The following is a 24,267-nucleotide window of genomic DNA, read 5'->3' on the forward strand; positions in this document are numbered from 1 at the left end:
CCTCTAACAGGGTTTGTAAGGGGCTGTTTTGGGTTCTGTTGACTTTCACAATGCATTCTGGGAACAGAACAAAACGGAAGTTGTCTGGCATAAAAACAGATGGTCCTCATAATTAAAATCTCTGCCAAAAACATCCGTCAGCTGTGGGATGAGTATGTGATCAAAGCTAGAAGAAAGAACAAGGCTGTGGGTTCTCTGATACGCTTCCAAATTAAAAGTCCTACAATTAAAGACAATTTACATTTGTAATGAATAGGCATGTTTGTTAAAATGGATATTGTGAATTATTTCAGCAATTGGTATTAATTAGATTTAGCTTCTCATATGTTCCACATGCATAACACATTATCAGAGCACTCGATTTAAGATTAAATCTTTGTAACGTGCTAGTCATCATTTATGCCACTAGTACATATTCTTTAATTACTATTCAATTTTGTACTAGGAACCGTTTCACATGTCAATATTAGGCTACTATAATCTATTAAAACTTTACTAGTAAATGTCAACATACACCCACCCACAAACACAATGTTCATAGCAGAAGATTGTATATATATCACTTTCATAAAAAACATATCAGTGCAAATACATTTGTTTTTACATTTTAGTAATTTAGCAGACACTCGTATCCAAGTGACCTGACTATGTGTTTACTGGCTAGCTATTACAACGGAATAACCATTAATTATAAACATGGCAATCTGAATATCTATTCAACAACATATCTTACGTGTACACATTTGAAGTTAAATATATTTTAGATAAGAATTATAACAGTGAATATTTTATTTCATGCTTTAGGAGTGGTTGTGTAGTCATATTCGGATTGGACCTTGTGTACGATTGATGATCATTTTCATTTTAATACATTTCCATTGTACTATTATTTTAAAGGATTTTCAAATACACGACTCGGAAGTACTTCATTAATATTGTTAGCTTCACTCGTAGTTACCACTAAACGTCAACAATATCCCAGAAAACTCTGACAGCCGAATAACAATTAGCAAAATAAATATGGACGACGACGTGTTGACAACTTTGAAAATATTGATAATTGGGGAGAGTGGTGTAGGAAAGTCAAGGTAAGCTATTTTTTTTTATCGGGAAGTTTTGCTTTGGAGAGAGGCTGGCGCTTACATTGCTACAAGGTTGTTGACCCAGCTAGCTTGTTACAGTGGCTTGCTGAATAAGTTTGTCTTAAGTAAAGCCCTTTTGGCTACCTGATTACTTCAGCTAGATACTTTCCATTGGTTTTGTGTACATTCGAAACTACACCTTTCTTGCAGATTAACTTCCTAGCGACTTGTTGGTGAAATACCAGTTAATAAATGGCTAACGTTAGCTCTGGCTAACTAGCTAGCTGCTTGTTAGCTGAGTCCTTTTGTTTGTCTTGCTTGTCTGGTAATTACTTAGTCACAGTCAGTAGCTACAGCTAGCTACATTAGCTAGACAGTTATAAAACGTTACCTTAAAGGAAACCGTATTCCTTTATGGAGTTTTTATTCAGAAGCTGTATTATTCAGCACTTCAGCGACAGAATACATTATTATTATGACGTTTCTTTTGTTAAATTGTTAAGAGAGTATAAAAAATGTAGCAGGCAAGTTTTGTTTTTGTAATATCCCTAATATCGCATTCCCTTCTCCCTCAGTCTTCTTCTAAGATTCACAGACGATACTTTTGACCCAGAACTAGCAGCAACCATAGGTAAGTCTCATCATTATTACGTGGAGCTCCACAGTTGTATAGCATGTACAGTAAGATTCTGGAGTATTGTTATGTCACACGTTAGTTCATGTTCATGATGTTCAGTTTAATATATATGCATAGAGTACACAGGTAAACTGCACAAAAGTTGAACGTTAGGGCAAATCAAATCCAATATTTGTTTTACCATATACTTCTTGATGCAGGTGTGGACTTCAAAGTTAAAACAATTGCAGTGGATGGGAACAGAGCAAAGCTTGCCATCTGGGTGAGTACATGAATGTCTATGATAATGTACTTTAAATAATGATAATAATGATTTAAGCCTAACTTGTGTAGCTTCAATTTGATCGGTGCAGTTGTTAGATTTTCTTTGATGTGGCCAATTTAGTCTATTTAATAAAGCAAACTTATTGTAACCAAGGTACATGGCTATTACTATACTTGACTTGCAAAACACACCAGCAAAGGTATAGCCTGTACAGAAAGCAATGCCTGGATTAGGGATATTCAATTCTGGCCCTGGGGGGCCAAAACATTGCTGTATTTCAATCTCCCTTTCTAATTAGGGATTCGGACCTGGGAAACCAACTGGGTGAAATTTACTACTAGATTATATAAAAAATTGAACCTCCAGGGCCTAGATTGTATAGCCCTGGCCACACATAAATAATTACTGAATGAACAACATACAGTGTCAAAAAATCCTGTTCCAGAATGTGAAGTTGTAGATAGCATGTGTAGAGTTGCGCCAAGAGATGGCGCTGTTGTGTAATGTTGGGCAATGTAAAGTTGAGACGGAGGAACGTTGGCGTCCCACAATGAAGTCCATAACCTGGTGTAGGATTAGGCTGGTGTAGGGTTGGGCTGTGGGGGCACCAGCCCAAGTGCCACTCTAGCATGGGTTAGATTCAGACCCGATTGTGCTTGAACACAACACTATATCTCTCCCGCTTTCTTGATCAGGGTCATAGAAATGCTCGAAAACGCATCTATTTATTGGGAACAACAGTCACACGGTCGCCCCAATCAGGCCGCCTTTCCCCTCCCAACAACACAGTGGTTCATAAAAACTCACCTGGTGTGAGGTCTAGAGTGACCTCACCTTGTCTCAGACATAAAAACACCAAACACAATCCCAAACAAACTAAGGGAATGCACTCCGTTTCAATAGGTGACAATTGGTTGATGTTCTTATTTGGATTTTTATTTTTTTTGTAAGCCAAGGGCTTGTTTGGAAATTGTGATTCATGGATCAGTAATATCACGAGGTCGTCTAAATGGTTGTGTTATAACGCCATAATGGTGCTTGGACACACGCTCTGCGGAGATAAACGCTCAGTGCTTCCTCTTACTGATGATTGTCATTGATGGCGTGGGGCCCATTAGGACACAGCAGGACAGGAGAGGTTCAGGACCCTGACGCCCAGCTACTACCGCGGTGCCCAGGGCGTCATCCTGGGTAAGTTGTTCCTTTTCTCCGTTTCATGTGTTCATGTTATCCACCCTCTGGTGGGTTACAGATGATGGACTGTATCGCCCACTATCTGCCGAGAAAGGTATGCTAAATCACATTTATGATGTGGCCAATTGTTAGAAGAATCCCTTATTGGTTGATTCTGAATACCTGCTATTTCCTAGGTCACAGAACCTAGCTTTGGACTACCCTAAATGGTTCTCTTATATCTTTTAGATGAAAGTGTGTCTTTTAAAAGATGTTAGTGGGTTTGTCAAAAACCTAAAGATTTAAATTGGCTTATTTTATAGCAATAAATGATGTCTGTCATGTCTGCATAGAAAAGCTATTGTGCAAGCAGCTTTTATGTTGCTACTAGATTATGGTCATATACTATATATGCATGCCTCAGCTTCTGTACTCAAATCTCTGGATGCAGTCTATCATTTGGCTTTCTATCACTAGAAATCTAGAAGGGTCAGATTTTGGTCGATATTTTTATATAAGGCTATATAAACAGAGAAAGCTGACTATCTAACAGAGAAAATGAGTTGGAAGAACAGCAGTTACCAAACACTCTCTTAAGACTGGTCAGTGCTGGAGATATTGCGGGCCTAGTCAGAACTGTGTAAAACTGGTTTCGAATATTTTGCCCCACACTCATGGAATGCCATTCAGAGTGATCTTAAGTTTAAGGTTTTAGTGTCTATAAGAATGTATTTATTTAATGTAAATTATTTTTATTGTCACTTGTGATTGCTTTTCTTAACGAATGTTTTATTTCCATTTTATATATGTTTTTATTGTTGTGTTACAGAGATCAGCTGTTAGAGGCCTTTGTCTCAGTTGATTTTTCTGTGTAAATAAAAGTAAATAATACGAACCAAGTGTCTCGGAGTGGGCGGGCTGATCTAGGGTTTAGTTCCTTCTGCACAGGGTCCTTCATGATGGTCTAATGGCTATGACACCGTTCTTCCAAAATCTAATACTCTGAGAAGCCCCTGGTCTCCCAAAGTGAGGTTCCACTTTCAAAAATAAAGTCAGAGAGGAGGCCTGAGATTAAGGCCATGTATTCTGGGAATACAAGTCATCGAGCTTTCTGCATGATGATGCATCTACCTGACACGGCACAATCAAACCGTTCTTTTACGGCAGCCATGTTAGCTCCCCAAGGGCAAAATTCAACCAATAGCAGTTCATGGAATTGTCTTAATTTTTTAAACAGTTGCTGAACATCTACAATGAAGTGTTAATCCAAAAATGTCGCCTGAACGAATAAGTGGAATGCTCGTGTCAGCAACACAATGTCCTTTCCATGGCTAGGCCTGAGGTGATTTAAAGCTCCCGTTTTGCCTCTGTTGGGAGATGTCATTCAAGCAACCTACGCAAACGTTAATTACAGACGTGGGTGTGGAACGCTCGCGCTGTTAACACTATCCATCTCCTGCCTTTTCCCGGTAGTGTACGACGTCACCAAGCGGGACTCGTTCACCCGGCTGGAGAACTGGCTGAACGAACTGGAGACCTACTGCACGCGCAACGACCTGGTCAAAATGCTGGTCGGGAACAAAATCGATCGAGAGGTGGGTGTGTCGTCATGCTGTTACACTTGGCCTCTTGTGCCTTAATCGCCCTGTTAGCGTTGCTTGTGTTGTCTTGTAGCGTATACTTTTTAATTCCATTCACACTTCAGTTATTCAAACACACAATGCTGGTGTGGCAGGCACTATGCTGCGCTAAGTAAGCCACATCTGTCTTTTAGCTGAACTAAAGATTATTACTATAGGAGGCTTTGTGTTAAATATACACTCTTGGTAAATATTCGCCTGTGGTCTTATTATTTTAATTATTATAATAATTTTTTTAGAAGTGTATGACTTGTTCCTCTGCCATTTTGATGCAGAGTTGCTTGTGTGTTTCGGATTGTTGTTCTCGACTGAGCAGCCCCTCAGCTCAACGACAGATTGCCTGTTATTCTCCTGTATAGTTCTGATACAGAGCAGGAATCGTGGTTCCTTCAGTGATGGCAGATGTTCCAGGTTCTGATGCAGCAAAACATCACAACATCACAGCCATGCCTGACCTTTGGTATGATGTCCTGACTGTGGAATGGAGTGTTTCGTTTTTTGCCAGACATAAGGTGGACCATGTCGGCCAAAAAGTTCCACTTTTGACTCATCTGTGCATTGAACATTGTTCCAGAACTCTTGAAGATCGTCCAGGTGTCTTTTGGCAAACTTGAGTCTAGCAATCATGTTCTTCCTCAAGAGCAATGGTTTCCACCTTGCTACTCTTCCATAAATCACATTTTTTGGCAATTGTCTGTCTTGGAATCCGAATCACCTTCATTCACCCACATTCACACATACCCAGAATTGCCCTTGGTGTGTAGGTCCTGCTAGTGATAGACAACATAAAGCTACACTTTACACACAATGTATGCAGTGTTGACATTCATGTACAAATGGTGAATATGTTCCTTACATTCATTTACAGTTGATGTACACATTTACAGCTGATGTGCACATTTACAGTTCCAATATTTGGAACACATACGCATCTGGTCCTCCTTAAAGAAGCGTTACAGGATTTTTGGCCACTGGTTGTAAAAGTGGCGCCTTTGAGCCGAGACGGATTCCTGAACATTGTGTATTTGTCCCATATGTGCCGTCAAACCGCTCTTTTTCAAAACTGATTCATGACAGTGATATAGATTATGCACAAGTAAACAAGTTGTTACACATCCAGACCATAAAGTGTGATTTAAAACATAATATCCCCCAAAATCACAAGTTACATCTTTAACTCTGTAAATGGTAATTGTCATCACAAACCCTCATTTTGATGACTGGATTCATTATCCTCCGTTGCTTTTGTGAAGCCAAGTGGTTCTAGCATTTGTGATTAGTATTGTATGCTGTCCCCTTGGTTAGTACACCCCTGTAGTATGATTAGTATTGTATGCTGTGCCCTGGGTTAGTACACCCCTGCAGTATGATTAGTATTGTATGCTGTGCCCTTGGTTAGTACACCCCTGCAGTATGATTAGTATTGTATGCTTTCCCCTTGGTTAGTACACCTCTGCAGTATGATAAGTATTGTATGCTGTCTGCTTGGTTAGTACACCCCTGTAGTATGATTAGTATTGTATGCTCTTTCCTTGGTTAGTACACCCCTGCAGTATGATTAGTATTGTATGCTTTCCCCTTGGTTAGTACACCCCTGCCATATGATTAGTATTGTATACTGTCCCCTTATCCCTGGTCCCTCCCAAAAAATATTTAGCTGCACCCCTGTAACTACAGAACTATCACCCAAAGGCTGTTTCCCGGTGGCCTGTTCAGAAATCTCCCATGAATACTCATGGGAAAATGGGAACGCCCACTGGAAATTTCGAAAAGGATTCTGTCTTTGACGAAGGACTCAACAATGAAGAACAGTAAATGGTCTAAGACACCTTTAACCACTCTGACATTATCCTCCCCTCATTCTCTTGCTAGTGTCTTGCCCAGACAAACTGGTACGCATGTTTTTGAGCTCACTGGACACATGGAACATCAATGGACACACCTCGTTGTGTTTGGACATCCATGCCCAATGCTATTTGGTCTAAGTCCATCAGAAAGATATGGAGATCACCTTATGTTACAAACAGAACGCAAACCATCATGGACTGAAGTGTATAATGTAATATATTCATTGGGGTCAACATGCAGACCAAAGTCCCTGTACCTGTATGAATGTGTACATCTACAACACCATTAACAACTCCTCGTTTCCCACAAGTGATTCCTTTTTTTTATTACTCCCAAATAAAGGATATGTTTGGAATTACCTGATCTGGAACGACAAAAGGGAAGGTTGGACATAATCTGTACATTACAGTGGTTAGAAGTTAAGCATGGTGAATATCCTGGATATTGTCAGCCTGGAAACATTTGTCTCGTTCAAGTGGGACATTATGACAATTGAAAGGGTGGCGTCAGGCCTTAACCAAGCGGAGGGCCAGAATCTCCTGCCGTGCCGCCATTAACAAGTCCTGCGCCAGGTGAACCAGCCAAATCATGTTCCCTTGTGTCTGTTTGAAATAAAAATGCATCCGCTTCCTGGGTAAACGTGACTGCCTTGATGAGGATGTGCTCACCGTGTACAATGCACTTGAAACCAGCAACCGCCCGGGCTGACCACACGACTTCAGTTGAAAGAAATGTTGGTTTCTTCCTGGCCCTCGACAGCCATGACGTTATGACTTCAGCTTTAAGGGTTGTGCCATCTTCGCAAAAGTGTTCCCTTGTTTTATTTTTGTTTTTCTATAATTTTTTTTACCAACACTGACAATAAACAGAACCCCTTCTGTGAACTTGTTTTAAGCCTCAGCGTCAAAGACCGGGTCATTTCTTCTGTCTGACTGCTGTCGCCTCAGGGAAGCCTGCGCTCACTAGACCTTGAGTGTTTCCCCTCAATCTTGGATGGGTTTACGTTAGGGTCAACGGCGTCGTCCTTCCCATCATCCGCGTGTACGAGCTGATTCCCGTGGCTCACCTAGTTCTCTTCCTGCTCGCTGTCAGCGCTGTGGCGAGAACATTCGTCCACTGACCTTTGTGTTTAGCGGCCTCTTTGGAAATTGGCTCCTTCCGTCTCTCATCCAAATCGGCTGCCTGGGGGGGGCGGGGTGTAGGGTTCAGTGTCAGACATTTTTACACGTGTTCTTCATAGCTGGCCTGGTGAGGCTCCGGCAACTTTTTAATTCTCAGTGATTTGGTAAACCCCCCCGTCCCCCCCGGAATCATCTGGTTGACTGCCAACAGAAGTCTACAGTTGTTTCTTCTGGGGATCCATGTCGTATGCTATAAAATCTTTACAATAACCTAACAAACCTCTGCTTCTTCCTTTGCAGGTTTAAGGGGTGTGTATTATATGCTGACTCCCAGGGCCTCCTTTTGTAGCTCCGGTCTCGGGAGCTTCGTACGACTCATTGCATACATTTTCACAAATCTACCTTCTTGACAAATGCCTGTCCCTGTCAGACCCAGTTTTGTTTCTTGCAATCATCCACTTTTGGGCCCTGCAACTCTTCCTGCCTGATGGACTGGAACACCTTCAGCACTGCAATTTGGTCTTCTTCCATTAACACTAAATCATTGCTGAACATTTGGTTGGCCCAGAGGACAGTACAGTGGGCTAGTAGCCTCTGGGTTTAGAGGGGTTAGTGATCAAATACTGTTGTTTTGGCTTCTCACACTCTGGCAACTCATTGTGGTAGCTTGGGCTCAGTCAAAGTTGAATGGTTCCTTTTGATTTTCAAGATATTTTGGACTACATTTCCTGGTTGAGCGAGCAGATCGATAAGAGCCGGAACATCCTCAACCAGAACAGCATGGGCTTTGGAGGACACTTATCTCAGTATTGACTGTCCCGGGTCCGCTGACAGTTGCTACGATAATGAAGCAGGGTCATGAATTGGATATCACAAAATAGGGGAAAGAAAGAAACAAATTAAAATGAAATTGTTTGTGCTATTACCCATTAAACTATTAATGGGTGAAATTAATTTGAAGGACTCTAAAAGACTAAGGTGTGCCATATTGAGGATTTCAAAGTAATCCTATGTTTTCTTTGAAATCCATTAAATCTAATATGCCATACCAGCAAGTCAACATTGTAAAATGACCAGGGATATCCTAATGAAATGTAACATTTGCCAGGAGATTGGTGTTAGGGTTACAAAAACCTACCTCGCTATAAATTCAACCCAGTTAGAAGGTCACACAACATGGAATCAAATCAGCATCGCTTCCCCTTGGCCAAAACAATGAACCAAAAGACAGGAAAACGTATATTCACGACTGTATTCAACACAACGGTAGGAGCAGACATTTGGTCTTGGCATCTGGCAGACATTTCTACGCTTGTAAAAGATGATACAAAACTTTTACGGAGCAATAAAACATATTGGACTACTATGGCCTTTATGGGTTAACAGTGGAGGTCCAAACAGCACAGTTTAATCTGCACATTAACATTATATACAAACACAGCTCCGGAAAAAATGAAGAGAACACTGCACCTTTTTCTTTCCTTTCAAAAAAAGTTGAAAAGGAAAGTTTTGAGTGAAAAACAGAAGCGTTCAATTTGCAGTGGTCTCTTAATTTGAACCCTTCTGTTCCACACTCAAATCCTTTCTTTTTTGACTTTTTTGGAAAAGAAAGAAAAAGGTGCAGTGGTCTCTTCATTTTTTCCTGAGCTGTTTGTCTAAGTCGTAGATATATCAGACATCAGTTTACAGGGCTTTCACGTAAGATGTATCTGGCTCTTTGGGTGTTGTGTGTGCCTGACAGCAGTCCTGAATGGTGATTAGAATCACATTGTTTGTGCAAATATTATTACCACTTGGGGTGGAATTGTTTGCTGCTCACCCTGTTGCTGATCGTTTTACACATACTTACATTACAGCTGTTAATATTGTTTTCATGAGTTGTCTAAAAGGCTATTACATGTCATGTCATGAAAGAAATTTGACAATTCCGTTTTTGTTTCAGGAAAACCGTGAAGTTGACCGAAACGAAGGCCTTAAGTTTGCAAGGAAACACTCTATGCTTTTTATTGGTAAGTTCTTGATCTTGGTAATATTGCTGGGCATCTGTGAGTAAAGGAACAAGGATACTGAAATTACAAAGCATTGCTCGGACTGCCAAATATGTTTCAAGGGCCTACTACTTTAGTAAAAATAAATACATAAAGATGTACTGTTTTTAATCACAAAGCGGTTAAAGACCAGTTGGAGACCAACTTTCTGCAGGCTAAATTAGAGCATAGATGTTGTGTTGTTACTCTCTTTTGACATGTCCAATCTCCTCTGTCTACACCACACTAAAGGATCCAGCCCTACCAGAAGAATTGAATTACGATCGCAAATCTGTGGTCAATTATCTATCAAATCCATGTCTACATATGTTTCTATTTCCCAGCACCAATTGCCTGCCTTTTTTAAAATTAGGTTAGAACATTTCTGAAGACTTTCCATTTCAAAATAGATTTTGAAAAGGGTTTATGGAGGCCATGTTTTTTTTTCTTCCTTTAAATGTGCATTGTATCTTGCCCGCTAAACCAGCCCCTCCATGTTTATTCGGAAACAAAACAAAAGATTAAAAATTCTGTTCTTCATCTTCAAAATTTGAGATTTTAGATTAAAGGTGGTATAGTAATATATCGACATAATCATAAATGATCAGTTGAGTCATTAACAAACTAAAACCGTTTTTTCATGAGACACATTCACAGTTTATGCCTACGTTAAACATTATTTACACACTGATCATTTATTTTGCCATCACGGACTGATCATTTAGCATCAAACAATGATATTCACCGTTCATCTGGATTTTGCAGAATGAATTTCACTGAAAGTAGCTATGACTCTACACCCACTTTTGGTCCCATTTTATCTTAAACAAACCGAAAATATTGTCAATATAGTTTGTGTGGTTCTATCCCTTTACACTAATACCACCATAACAACCCTGATAGAGGCCAGTGCTAAAACAAGGGACGGAGTCCAGTGTGCCTTCGAGGAGCTGGTGGAGAAGATCCTCCAGACCCCTGGGCTTTGGGAAAGCAACGCCCAGCCTAGGGGTGTCCAACTGGCTGACGAAGAGCATCACAGAGCGGGGGGCTGTGGAGGGTACTGCTCCATACCATAAACCGGAACCAACCCCAAAAACAAACGGCGACCACGAAATCAGAGACTGAGAAGGATATCAAGAGTCCGCTAATACTGTGTGTTCCGAAACACAGGAAGGTGTCGTCCGCACCTTCACATGTCTCGGTCAAAGGGACTTTGCAGTTTGCACACTTCCTGTTCCTCCTGTCCGTTGTCATAATATGTTATGTCCTGTTCAGAACATGGTTGGTGTTGATCATGTAGAAAAACATCACAGTGGGGTATTACATTGTTTTAGCTGTCAAGCTTGTTAAACACACCAAGTCACTTGCATATGGTCTTTTTGAATCTCTGTAACTGGATTGTGTTTTGAATCTCTTCTCTAAAGTATAATCAGAAAATTATGATCACTACATTTTGTTGAATACCTACCAGGTTACGCCATGAATACCCTTGCTAGTTATGTCAATTGCTTGGCTTGATAAAAGATCTGCATGCCTTAACTATGGTTACGATAGGACCACTGGGATTGCGGGGAGATTGGAAGGGGAGACCTGTGATGAAGGGTGGGTTCTAGAACTTTCTCATTTTGTCTTGGAATTTGTTTGTTGGGATATGACCCTCCGTTAGCACTTCATAACAGCTGACATAAGCATTAATCAACGCACTCCCAAAGAAAGTGTAATGTTATAGACTTTAGTATACATGCATTTAACGTGGAAGTCGTATGTGCACTGCTTGGTTAGTGTTTCCAGTGTTAATCACCTGTTTGCCTTCAAATTAGTATTTTCTTCCTCTCCCATTGTATTGACTTGGTCGTATTGTTTTTCTTTTTCAAGCTGCTTATATTTATACAATACGTTCTTCCGCTGTTTATTTTATCTTGGTACATGAAATGCAATATGTTTTGGCAATTACAGTCTATGTAGCTGTTTTCTGAAGTCAATTGCGCTAACATTTTAAAGAGGAAAGAAATGTTACAAAACTGCTTCGTATTAAAGCTGTTGCAATAAAAATAATATGTTTTATTCACAGAAGCTTTGTTTCTTTCTGACCTACCGGGCTGTCAAGCAAACAGGCGTTCTAAGGAAATGGGCCTAGATAAATGGTGGTGATGGTTGGAAACCTGTTTGAGAGATGTCAGCTGGATTCCGTAGTGCTGTTGTGTGAGTCCCAGAGTGTTCTCTCGTGCTTGTTCAACAGCCCTGCCCGGTCAAATGGTCCAGTCTTAGATATAACACACTGAATCATCTCTTAGGTACGTGCACAGACTTGCCACCAAGACCTGTCATTCCCACGATTGAGTGTTGGGCCATTATGTCTGAAGTAGAATATATGGAATCCGTTGGTTGACTTTGCCGTTGTCCGCTTCCGCTGTTCAGCGTATTTTACCTTTTTGTCTGACCTGTTTCAGTGGGCATGTTTGTCATTCATTAAACCGATTATGAATATCAATGCCTTAACATTTTACAATGTCTGGTCTACTTGAACATTCAAACCTAAATAAAAGACAATCTGAACAGTTGCAGTTCTCTGTATGTTAGTCATTGTTATGAAAGTTTGTTGAGAGCGAAATTCTTTCACGGTGATAGCCAGGCTTTTAACTGTACGTTTACCTTGTGGTTTGCATGCATAATCTTCATCAGCTAATAGTCCTTGTCTTATGCGACTCATGTCTAAAACACAGCACAAAGGCTACTCCTTTGTGAAACTGTTTTGAATTTCCATGTAAGCTACGGTTGTAATTGACCGCAACGTCAACCGCTGTCACTGTCTCTATGACAACAAGGCTTTTCCAGTTAAACTTCAGCATGTCCACAAACTCAGCTCAACATGCAAGACTGTGCCGCACACACACAAACACTCACAAAACACCAAAGAGGAAACAGGAGAAATTAGCAAGTGGAAAATAAGACTGAGCTATGTTTTAGGGAATCGTCTCAGAGCACATTGTATGGCTATGGGTGTATGTTTAGTGTCAGGAGAATGTCCCCAAATAGAACCCAGTAAGTCAACTCAGTCAGATGGCAAAGACTTGCCCTGTCCTCAACGCGGCCAATACTGTGATTTGAACCATTTGAGCTGGCAGATGTTTGTTGGTTGTACAGCCTTCAAACCAGGGCAGGCCCTAGGAATAAGCAACATAGGCAGTTGCTTAGGGCCCCCAACTCCTAGGGGGCCCAGGCTGCTAGTGAGCCACAGACCACTAGGGGAGAAAGGGGCCCCCAAAAGGCAAGGGCCAGCACTGCTTCAATCACAACTGATTTCTGAGCAAAGAACAAAATGCATGTTGACACTTTTTGTGAATTATATTTGGATGAAAATGGCAGGAAGTTTTAAATGTTTCAGATTTATTCATACGAAATATTTCCACTAACATGTGATAATGTTTTCATAGGACACAAATCCAGTCTCTTGGAAGTATAACTTAATAGGGAAAACTGTATATACATTGTATGTAATAGAAATATAGTTCTCACATAATAAAAAAAAATAATCTCATGGTTACAACAGAAAATACATGTTATTTTGTAGGCGCTTGATGTGGTTATCCTTTTGTTGGCTTTTGAGGGAATAATTTATAGCCATGCACAATGGCCTCCTTTATTACAGATAAGAGGGGAAAACCAAAACTCTAAGTATTAAATTCCGTCCCTAGTTCGGGTTGTGCTTCTTTAATGGTTTCTACAGTCTTTCCTGTGTTTCCCCATCTGTCCCCCTGGTTTCTATAGTCTTTCCTGTGTTTCTCCCTCCCCCTGGTTTCTACAGTCTTTCCTGTGTTTCTCCATCTGTCCCCCTGGTTTCTATAGTCTTTCCTGTGTTTCTCCCTCCCCCTGGTTTCTACAGTCTTTCCTGTGTTTCTCCATCTGTCCCCCTGGTTTCTACAGTCTTTCCTGTGTTTCTCCATCTGTCCCCCTGGTTTCTATAGTCTTTCCTGTGTTTCTCCCTCCCCCTGGTTTCTACAGTCTTTCCTGTGTTTCCCCATCTGTCCCCCTGGTTTCTACAGTCTTTCCTGTGTTTATCCATCCCTCCCTCTGGGACTTGCTGTCATGACTGCTCAGCTATGAAAGTCGAACTCAAACGTACCGAAGAGGTGCTGGCCTGCTGTATTACTGTGGTAACCTGCTTGTGATCTGTGGACGTCTGAAGTACCAGGTGGCCGTTATGGCCATGTACCCCGGTAATGACCGACCGGCACAGCCAGGAGAGAACTGGCTAACCCTTGTAGCCTGGTTCCTCTCTAGGTTTCTGTGTTTCTGGGGAAACTCTCCCGGCCAATGTGTTTCAACATGTTATTGCTTGTTGCGCTATTTGCACAAGCACTTTGTGACAACTGCTGATGTAAGGGCTATATTAAATATAGTGATTGCTTTAATGGTTAGCATGTATATCCTCATACACAATTTCGAAAGTGTAGGCTTTTTTACACTTCTACAGAGTTCATTAAACTTTTGTAGAACGTTATTGCATTTATATCGGTGTTACAAAAAAATTATTGCCTCCATTCCATAACTATTTTTCTATACTTACTACCGTCTAAAACTAGCAGGGTGTACACATCTCATAAATCATACCTATAACTCACGCCCATGTAATTCAGGGGTCAACATGCTCCGGAGCATGTCCATGCAAACACACGGCACGTCCAAGTCCTTCATCCGTGTCTAGGGCGGCGCCACGCTGACCGTTTTGACCTCCGAGATGTGGGAGGACTTCTGGACGATGTGGCTGGTGGTGCCGGATGGGCCCGTGGCGAGACTCCTGCCCCGGGACAAGCTGGTCAGAGCCAAGGCAGCGTGCGTCTCCCTCCAGCTGGCCTCCTCCTCCCTCCAGCTGGCCTCCTCCTCCTTCCACTGGGTTCTCTCGCGCTTCACGTCACTGCGAACAACGGCCATGTTTAAAGCCTAGACCGGGCCACGGGCGTACGCGCCCCAAAATCAAATCACCTTTCACATCGGGGAGACTTCCCGAACAACGGTGCAGGAATTATGCGCGTTGACAACATTGTCAAGTCTGCCGTCAGCCCCCCCCCCCCCCCCCCCCATGTCAAGTCTGCCGTCAGCCCCCCCCCCCCCCCCCATGTCAAGTCTGCCGTCAGCCCCCCCCCCCCCCCCATGTCAAGTCTGCCGTCAGCCCCCCCCCCCCCCCCCCATGTCAAGTCTGCCGTCAGCCCCCCCCCCCCATGTCAAGTCTGCCGTCAGCCCCCCCCCCATGTCAAGTCTGCCGTCAGCCCCCCCCCCCCCATGTCAAGTCTGCCGTCAGCCCCCCCCCCCCCCATGTCAAGTCTGCCGTCAGCCCCCCCCCCCATGTCAAGTCTGCCGTCAGCCCCCCCCCCCCATGTCAAGTCTGCCGTCAGCCCCCCCCCCTCCAATGTGCAGGTGTGCCCAAAGATGTGTCACATGATTACGTGTTCATGAGTTACACTAACTCTTTATCCTGGACTGTAAAGGAGCGTTGTCTATTGTTACGTACCCTGAAGGTTTATTCTCTCTGTTAAGGAAATATAGACCATGATGGAGAGGTCCATAAACGTACCTGTCACGTTTACTTGATGTATAGTCCATTGTGTCTGAAAACAAAGAGATAGGAACAAAACATAATAGCAAGGTTACTGTGTAGGAACTGTGAAAAGGGACCAAGTATGAATTATTAATGAATTAATAATGTTTGAATTAATAATTAATTAATAATGTGTGAATTAATAATGAAATTATAATGTGTGAATTAATAATGAATTAATAATGTGAATTAATAATGAATTAATAATTTGTGAATTAATAAGGAAATAATAATGTGTGATATTTGTGTTGTTTTCTAAGCAATTAAAGACCCAGTGTTTCCAGAAAATAAATATCATTGTATTTTTCATATCTGTGTATGTTAAATTGTGTTTTGAAATATTTTATAATTGTAGAATTACAGTATTTGTTGTGTGTGTGTGTGTGTGTGTGTGTGTGTGTGTGTGTGTGTGTGTGTGTGTGTGAGAGCAGGCTTTAACTACGCCAGAAGGCCTTAACTCGCTGAAGTACTCCAGTCTGGCTGCTCTTAAGCACTCCGGCCAAAACAAATGCAATTATGTTTCTCCTGTGCCTTTGAGACGGAAAAATACGATATCTGCGCAGTGTCATGAACACAGGCGCTCTGTTTCCAGCTCTCCAGAGCTTGTTCGCATCCATAAAGTTATTTTGCTGTTTTTCATTCCTTCCTCTGTTCTACTCTCTTCTTCTTCGTGGGGACTGGGAACATCATAAAAATGTGCATGGGAGTATTATGCTGTTGGGAGTAAAATATGTTTAATTTGTAGACTTATAGCGGACTCTACTCTCCGGAGCAACTTCCTGGAGCAAAGTGCGAACAACTTTTTCTGGCAACGTCACATTTTGGTACCATCTCGTGTGCTAAACTGATTGAATTACTTTTAGTCACCAGGTTTATTACGGCATCTTACGCTGTGTTTTCTGGAACGCGGTGCCTTTTGAATTGTGTAGTTAAACGCCCAAGCCAAAAAAGCGGTCTACTTAGTGTATTATTTTGGAGCTACTTATGTTGTACTTCGGGACACAGAATCATATGTACAGTTAGAGCAGTGGCGTTCCCAAGTATCAGTGGACATTTTACCAACAGATAGGAACTCAAACACTGGCTAGTCTGCAAACTGTGGGTGCAGCTTGAGCATTGGTAGTTTTTGTTTCATGTGCGTTAGCGTGTTCGTTAGTGTGTTCGTTAGCGTGTTTGCACCCTAGTTTTTCATGTGCACACATATGTGGGGGTTCTCTTCTGTCGAGTCAGGAGGGTCGAGAGGTGTTTCTCTTCAGAGAGCTGTGAGCAGGAAAATCAGAGGCCAACTGCAAGAACACAAAATGCTGCTTTAAATATTTGCTGCCTGAAACGTCTGACTCGGATTTCAAAAACAAGGCCTGGCCAGGAGCAACAGTAAGGGACCATAAATCTTTTTACTTCTTTTAACTTTTTTTGCTACTGAATGTCTGTAATCATATTTGTGGTTCTGACAGTTAAGCTTTACCAATTGGAAAATATTTTTTTTCTGTAGAACTGTGCATTAACTCAAAACGTACATATAAATAATTCTGGGTAAATATGTTTGTGTCATTTATGTTTTGCAAAACACCTTTATTCCTTACACCAAATTATATTTACAACACTTCTCAAAACCTTAATGCCCGGGCACATCGACTACAACAGATAGGAAACACCATGGCTCACACTGACAATGACGTTTCTATTCTCGCAATGTAGGTCCACTTTAGTCACGCACTCGTCAAGAAAGTCATGTGGCGAAACCCCGGTCTTCAGGGGGGATAGAGGCTACTTGTTTACATTCAAGTCAGCCTGATTGGCACTACAGACAGGCAGATTGCCTGGCTTAAAACATTTACCTCAGCTGCTGATTGATTGGCAGTGACGGAATCCAGGTACCTTGAATCAGCCCCTCTAATCAAGGCCTGGGGTGTCACAAAGCAAGGCCCTTTGCAACAAAGTCGGGGGAAAGTGTGAAGTGAATCTGCTTTTGTCCCTCTATTGCTGTGAGACTCCAACAACATGTATCAGTCTCTGGCACTTAGAAGGGAAATCCTAAACTTGACAGGAATGCCACTTGTGTAGTTCAAAAGGCATTTTTCAAAGTCAAGTTTCACAATGGAAAGACAGACAATCTCTGAAGAGTTTCGCTTGGCAGGCAAATGTAATGTCTTTAAAGACCTGTCATCAAATTGGACATCCAAAAATTAACACAAATTGAATTTTCCCACATAGGCATAGTTACTGTTTTACCCCACCCTAAAGCTGAATATAAAAGAAGAAAGGTTTTAACTGCTCACAAACTTTGCTTCAAAGTTTTGTTCTCCTCTCCACTCCTATTGCATAAAGGCTATTTAAGCCCATAAGATGCCGCTACAATTTCTTGGAACACAAGCAGTTGCTATGTGCTTGTGCAGAAATCTGAAATTATTCTTGATGTTTGAGTCACATTTCTAAAGTAAACCTTTAGAAAACTATGCCTATGAAGAAACTAAACCTTCTTTGAGGTTTGTGTGTAGTTGTTTGTACTTCCAGGCAAGTCTACAGCTCTTTAGAAACCCTAAGCATGAATCCAGAATGAAATGCCATTTGTACCAGCAACATTGGCAGAAGTCTTTGCGTCTCTCACCTTTGGGACAATTAAAACCTCAGACATTCTGTAATTGTCCCTGAGACCTGACATTTCCACACTGGCAAGGAAACGACATACTGTAGAATAAAGATCATGGAAATCCTAGAATGGATAGAGTAGGCTACAACTCTATCTTTGGCATACCGTTAAAAAAAAAAATTGGAAGCAAGTGATATAGTTGTCGGCGCAGGTTCCTATTAGCTGTTTCTCTGGGTCCAGGACCTTTTCACAAGTTAAGAGCTGTCAACCTGATTTAAGGTAGCTGCTAGAACTGAACTGCTAGAAAATGTAGCATGGACATTGCCATTAAAGGCATCTATTAGTTTAATGTAGTCACCTGGCTGGGTAATTCAACTTCAATCATTAATTCTTCTTGACCACCCAGTTGGAATAAAAAGTATAGATCAGATGATACATTTGGAAATTTTGCACTGGTTTTAAGCCAGCAGGGTGATCTGAAGAGGGCTGTGTACAGGAGATGTCCTCGCAATCTGACAGATGTGGAGCGCTTTTGCAAAGAATTGTGGGCAAATATTGCCACGTCAAGATGTGCCATGTTAATAGACTCCTACCCAAAAAGACTGAGTGCTGTAATAAAATCAAAAGTTGCTTCAACAAAGAATTAGTTTAAGGTTGTGCACACTTATGCAACCAGGTTATTGTGACTTTTTTATTTATAAATTTTCCTCCTCAAAGATTTCAGTTTGTTTTTCAATTGAATTGTTCACGTTATAGGTCACATTAAAGGTGGAAAAAGTTCTGACATGCTTTATCTTTGTCTCATTCTTTTACATCACAAGAACCTGGCATTGTAACAGGGGTGTGTAGACCTTTTACATCCACTGTATATATATATTTATATATAGGTTTTTTTAATGCTAAGAACTCACCAATTAAAGGAGACAAATAGTTGTTGACCTTCATAAATCATACAATGGGAACCAAAATATTGCAACAAATAAATATCCCACGGACACATCTTGCCCACACCCACAGTGAGGAAGATTGTTTTAGAGGTAAAGAAGAATCATTGGCCACAGATACAGAAGTCAGTTGCATGTTTGGGTCACCAAGATTTCAAATTACACTGAGTCATCCCCTCCCAGCAATTATCCTGTTTGGGTTGACAAAAAAAATACTTTTATTGAGAGCAGCCAACAAATTTAAGAGCCTGGAATTTGCAAAACAGCTTTGGTATTTAGATTGAAAGCTGGTGCTATAGCCAGATGAAACTAAATATTGATTTGGTGTGGAAAGAAGTATGCATATGCAGAAATGCCCCTCATATGTGCTGTGAAATATTGGTGGATCTTTGATATTATGGGCTTGTTTTGCTTCCACTCATCCTAGGATTGGCAATGGCATCACAAACTTTACCGTATCAGGACAATTCAGCCAAAAACCTGGTTGTCACTACCAGCAGGCTGAAACTTGATCACAAATGGATTTTCCTAAAAACAATTGTCAGTAGACCACAAAATCTACTTTTGGGAATGTTGTCTGTCTGCAGACTTGAATCTCATTAAAAACCAGTGGTTTGAATTGAACCGGGCGGTCCATAAGCGCAAACCAGAGATCCTCAAAGATCTGGAAAGATTCTATATGGAGAAATGGTTAAAGGTCTCTTCTAATGTGCTCTCCAATTTTGCTACAAATATTGATGGCTCAGTGCCGTTATGCTTGGAAGAGACCTTAACAACTCCTCCCATCTTTCCAGATCTCTGAGGATCTCTGGTCTGCCCTTATGGACTGCCCGGTTCAATTCAAACTGCTGGTTATGCAACAAGGCACAAAAGGGGCGTGATATATGACCAATTTACCATGTCTATCAGCCAATCAGTATTCAGGACTCAATATAATATCTTACCCGTATGGTAGACGAAGTTTGCCTCTCCCTCAGAGGACGAGGGCGAGAGGAGGTCGTCATCACACTCGTTGGAGCTGAAGGAGCCCGAGTGGTTCCTCCGGCGGGATCCTGTGGCGTCGTCGGCGGTCGCCATTACGTGCCGAAGGGTGTCGTTAAGGTACCGGTTCAGCAAGCTGCTCTTGTACTTGGAGGGCGGCGAGACACAGTGGTCACTGTAGGCGGGATCAGGCCTGCACTCAGGCTGGACGGCGCTTTCAGCGGAGGGCCTGGAGAGCTCTGATTGGCTAGTGGGGGTTTGTAAGGGACTCTCATCATCTGCAGCGTGGAGGCGAGAAATGAAGCTTTAGTCCAACATCGGCTGCCACTAGTCTCCAATGGAGATGTAATATATTTCACATTGTTTTTGAACCAGCCCCTGTAACCTGGTCCCTCTACCCCCAAAACCACTCTATCCCAGTCCCTGTACCCCAGTCCCTCTACCCCCAAAACCACTCTATCCCAGTCCCTGTACCCCAGTCCCTCAACCCTCAAAACCACTCTATCCCAGTCCCTGTACCCCAGTCCCTCTACCCCCAAAACCACTCTATCCCAGTCCCTGTACCCTGGTCCCTCTACCCCCAAAACCACTCTATCCCAGTCCCTGTACCCCAGTCCCTCTACCCCCAAAACCACTCTATCCCATTCCCTGTACCCCGGTCCCTCTAACACCAAAACCACTCTATCCCAGCCCCTGTACCCCAGTCCCTCTACCCCCATAACCATTTTATCCCAGCCCCTGTACCCCAGTCCCTTTACCCTCTGTCCCTCTACCTGGTACATTTACTCCCAGTCACTCTACCCCAACCCCTCTATCCCAGCCCCTTTACCTCCAACCACATTACCCCAGTCCCTCTACCCCCAGTCCCTCTACTTCAGCCACTCGACCCTATACCACTCTACCTCCAACCCCTCAACTCCTCTACCTTTAAACCCATCTACTCCAGTCTCTCAATCCATCCCCTCTATCCTCATCCAATCAACCCCAACCCCTCTACCTCCAAAACCCACTTACATAGCCCCTCTACCTCCAAACCACTTTACCCAGCCCCTCTACCTCCAAACCACTTTACCAGCCCCTCTACCTCCAAACCACTTTACCCAGCCCCTCTACCTCCAAACCCCTTTACCAGCCACTCTATCTCTAAACCCCACTTACACAGCCCCTCTACCTCCAAACCCCTTTACCAGCCCCTCTACCTCCAAACCCCACTTACACAGCCCCTCTACCTCCAAACCACTTTACCCAGCCTCTCTACCTCCAAACCCCTTTCCCTGCCCCTCTACCTCCAAACCACTTTACCAGCCCCTCTATCTCTAAACCCCACTTACCCAGCCCCTCTATCTCTAAACCCCTTTACCAGCCCCTCTATCTCTAAACCCCACTTACACAGCCCCTCTACCTCCAAACCCCTTTACCAGCCCCTCTACCTCCAAACCCCACGTACACAGCCCCTCTACCTCCAAACCCCTTTACCAGCCCCTCTACCTCCAAACCCCTCCAAACCCCTCTATTCTTAACCCCTTCTGCACCAATCCCACTATCTTCAGCCCCTTTTACCGTCAGAGTTACTGTCATCACTGCTGATGCTCAGTCTCTCAGCATTTCCTTGGATGTATTTGTTGTAGAGTTTAATTCGTAGAGCCCAACTCAGGTCTGGCTGCCTCACTGCATTTTTCAGCCTCCGCCTGGCGTTGGCAAACCAGTTGGAGACCTGACACACAAAAGCACAAGTGGGAAAAGGAAATGGAACTCAGAACTTACATTTATCAGCAAACTCCTTCACTGACTTTGGCGACAATTTCTACCTCTCAATGGTAAGTCTAAGTATTTTATTTGTCGAGTGCCCCAAATAACATGCGTCATTCTGAACAATTAAATTCTTGTGACATGGCACGCGACATCTATATTGTAATTAAAAAATATATATAATAAAAATACTAACAGAGAATACTAAATATACAAAATGATAGTAAACAGAAGCAATTTCAAATAATGTTGAAACGGGAATATGGACAGTATGTATAAACCTATAAATATAGGTGTTGTAGTGCCTATGAATGCATAAATTAAAATGTGCTAATGTACATAGAAAGTGACCATATGACGTACAAGGGAATCACCCATGCCATGCTTTTAAAGGGTATATGATCTATCTGTAGCCTGGTCCCAAATCAGCTTCTTCTGTACAGTCATTGTTGTGCCAAATGATCAATTGGTTTAGAAACACAACTTAACCAGATCTGGGACCTGGCACATTTTCTTAACTCACCTGTACTAAAGTCATGCGTGACCCAAGGGCGAGCAGGACCTTCTCTGTCTTGGTTGGGTAAGGGTTGTCCCTGTGTTTGTACAACCACTGCTTCAGAGGCCTTGCCATGTCCTGAAGTGCTTGCCGCTTGTGGTGAACTTTGACCGCGCCCAGACGAGACCTAGTTTTGAGGTGATTAAGTAACTTGCATAGGCCTCGGATGGAGATGAGGAGTAATCATTACAGACGTGCCTAGCGCTCTACCAAGCAGTTGAAGATCAGAGAAATTGTTTATGTCATTGTTTCATATTAGGCGACGTTCAGAATAATAATGTCATTGTTTCCTTTTTCACACATTCAGAAGTGAAGGCTCCTATATGTTGCGGTGACGTCACATGTATGTGTCACTGTTGGGCTGTGTAAGCAACCTAAATACCCACTTGCAGTATATAAATGTAGAACTTGCTTTCACTAATTGCGATGGTTTTAGATTCTTGAAATGGGAGCTACAGATATCCTAGAGCCTCTGACCAGTTACTGAAATGTTGCTAGAATCAACAAAATAATTATGTCTTTCAGACTTTGAACAAGTTACTCTGGATAAGATCCTCTCCTAAATAACCAAGTAAATAACCAAGTAAATAACCAAGTATGTGTTCTTTCCCTGATGTTTAATTGTGACATCTGTCACTTTATAGCAAACTGGAAAAGTAATGTTATTAATTATTATTGAATAGGCATTTGACATAATACTCTCTTTGCAGCAGTACAGATTACAGCTATTTATTTTATGTATATAATTTATATTTATATTACACTTTTTGGGTGTAAAAAAAAAGGTACACATGCAAATGTGTACTGTAATCAAGATATTAAGGCTGTTCGAATATATAACAAATCTACAGTCTGACATAATATTTAATTTTTAACTTTAGTTATTTCAACAAAAATAAGAGAATAGGTGCTCACCCATACCTCCTATATTTAACAACAGGTTTATCTCCTATTTCCTCTTGGCGTGGTAGCAACTCCTCATTCTGTTCATCTGTTACAGGATGGTCAAGCCTGTCTCTCTCTGCTCCCGTGCGCTCCTCCAAAACACTGTGTTCATTTGACCTCGTAGCCACAGTCCTGTTCATCTTTCACTTGCTCGTTTTCATCCGTGCAACGCGAGTCTCACACGTAGAAGTTGAGATCCAAACAAGTGCCGTGGCGTCCCATTCTCATCGTGGCACACACGGCAGTAGCCCGGAGTTCTCGGTGCTCTCAGGACCTGAGCCACGATTCAGCCCATGCGGTGGAGCCCTTGGGAGCAGTCCTCTCATGAACCTGGACGCCACTGCCAGTGTTGACTTTGCCAATGAGAAGAGGTTGTTGTCCGTAGAGGAGGATGGATGGACATGTGGAAGCCGCTTCTTTATGTAACCCGCTCTCCTGCGTCTCACTGGCTGTCTCTAGGTCACACAGCTTCCAATTACATGTCAGGAGATCTCTGTGCTCAGTAGAGGGTGCTGTTCATTGCATGCAGTCCCAGATGTACTAATGCCGGGATTAATACCGGTCAACCTCAGTTCTCTCTTGAAATGTTTGTGACTTTTGTTGTCATTATCATAGTTTTTTATTTTTTACCATAGGAAGAATCGATACTGCTTGAGAAAAAAGGTAATGGAACCAACTAACCAGAAATAAATAAACAAGAATGCTAAACATTTTGCAAAATATGGGTTGTGGTGGAGAACATGGCATTTTGGGCACTCTTTACTCTGCATTGTTTTGTTTATTTTTTAAGTATCTATAGTGTTTTTACACTGCGGAAGTTTTATTTCGATGAACATGACTAAAGATTAAAAAAGTACATAGTGTAAACGGGTGAAAATGTCAATTGTCCAACATCACCTTCTAAGGTGACGCAGGACTCTCATCCAACCGATAGTCCCCGGGGCTACTGAGGTCTGAAGACGATTTTCTATGATTGTGTATTGGAGTAGAATCAGTGGTTACGTAGGAGGTCTCGTTCGTAGGAAGTCCTTCCGGCTCACGTATAATCAGAATAAAAAACAATCATTGTTGTCGTAGGGAGGCAACTAAAATGTTCTCACACTGGCATCTAAA

The 24,267-nt window shown here is 42.2% G+C and overlaps 2 protein-coding genes across 3 annotated transcripts; one reads left to right on the top strand and one right to left on the bottom strand.

Moving 5' to 3' along the window:
• Positions 1-918: 918 nt before the first annotated feature.
• On the top strand, positions 919-12,354 carry LOC105024994 (ras-related protein Rab-18-B). Its single transcript, XM_010895349.4, has 7 exons — positions 919-1,088; positions 1,658-1,713; positions 1,920-1,981; positions 3,103-3,175; positions 4,631-4,752; positions 9,709-9,775; positions 10,697-12,354. Exons 1-7 carry the CDS (start codon positions 1,021-1,023, stop codon positions 10,867-10,869), a joined length of 621 nt encoding a protein of 206 aa, XP_010893651.1. The 5' UTR covers positions 919-1,020; the 3' UTR covers positions 10,870-12,354.
• Positions 12,355-12,886: 532 nt separating this feature from the next.
• Positions 12,887-23,935, bottom strand: LOC105025020 (homeobox protein Mohawk-like). 2 transcript variants are annotated; one of them, XM_034291399.1, is made up of 6 exons: positions 23,131-23,935; positions 22,177-22,336; positions 21,465-21,618; positions 19,868-20,182; positions 15,366-15,399; positions 12,887-14,708 (listed from the first exon to the last, which is right to left on the bottom strand). In XM_034291399.1, the coding sequence occupies exons 1-6, from the start codon at positions 23,292-23,294 to the stop codon at positions 14,495-14,497; spliced, it is 1,041 nt and encodes a 346-aa protein (XP_034147290.1). In that variant the 5' UTR covers positions 23,295-23,935; the 3' UTR covers positions 12,887-14,494. The 2 variants fall into 2 exon arrangements, with proteins under 2 accessions (XP_034147290.1, XP_019899720.2); XM_020044161.3 differs by having other exon boundaries at positions 23,125-23,935.
• Between the last annotated feature and the right edge of the window lie 332 nt (positions 23,936-24,267).

Source organism: Esox lucius, chromosome 3, assembly GCF_011004845.1.
Source record: "Esox lucius isolate fEsoLuc1 chromosome 3, fEsoLuc1.pri, whole genome shotgun sequence".
Lineage (NCBI taxonomy): Eukaryota > Metazoa > Chordata > Actinopteri > Esociformes > Esocidae > Esox > Esox lucius.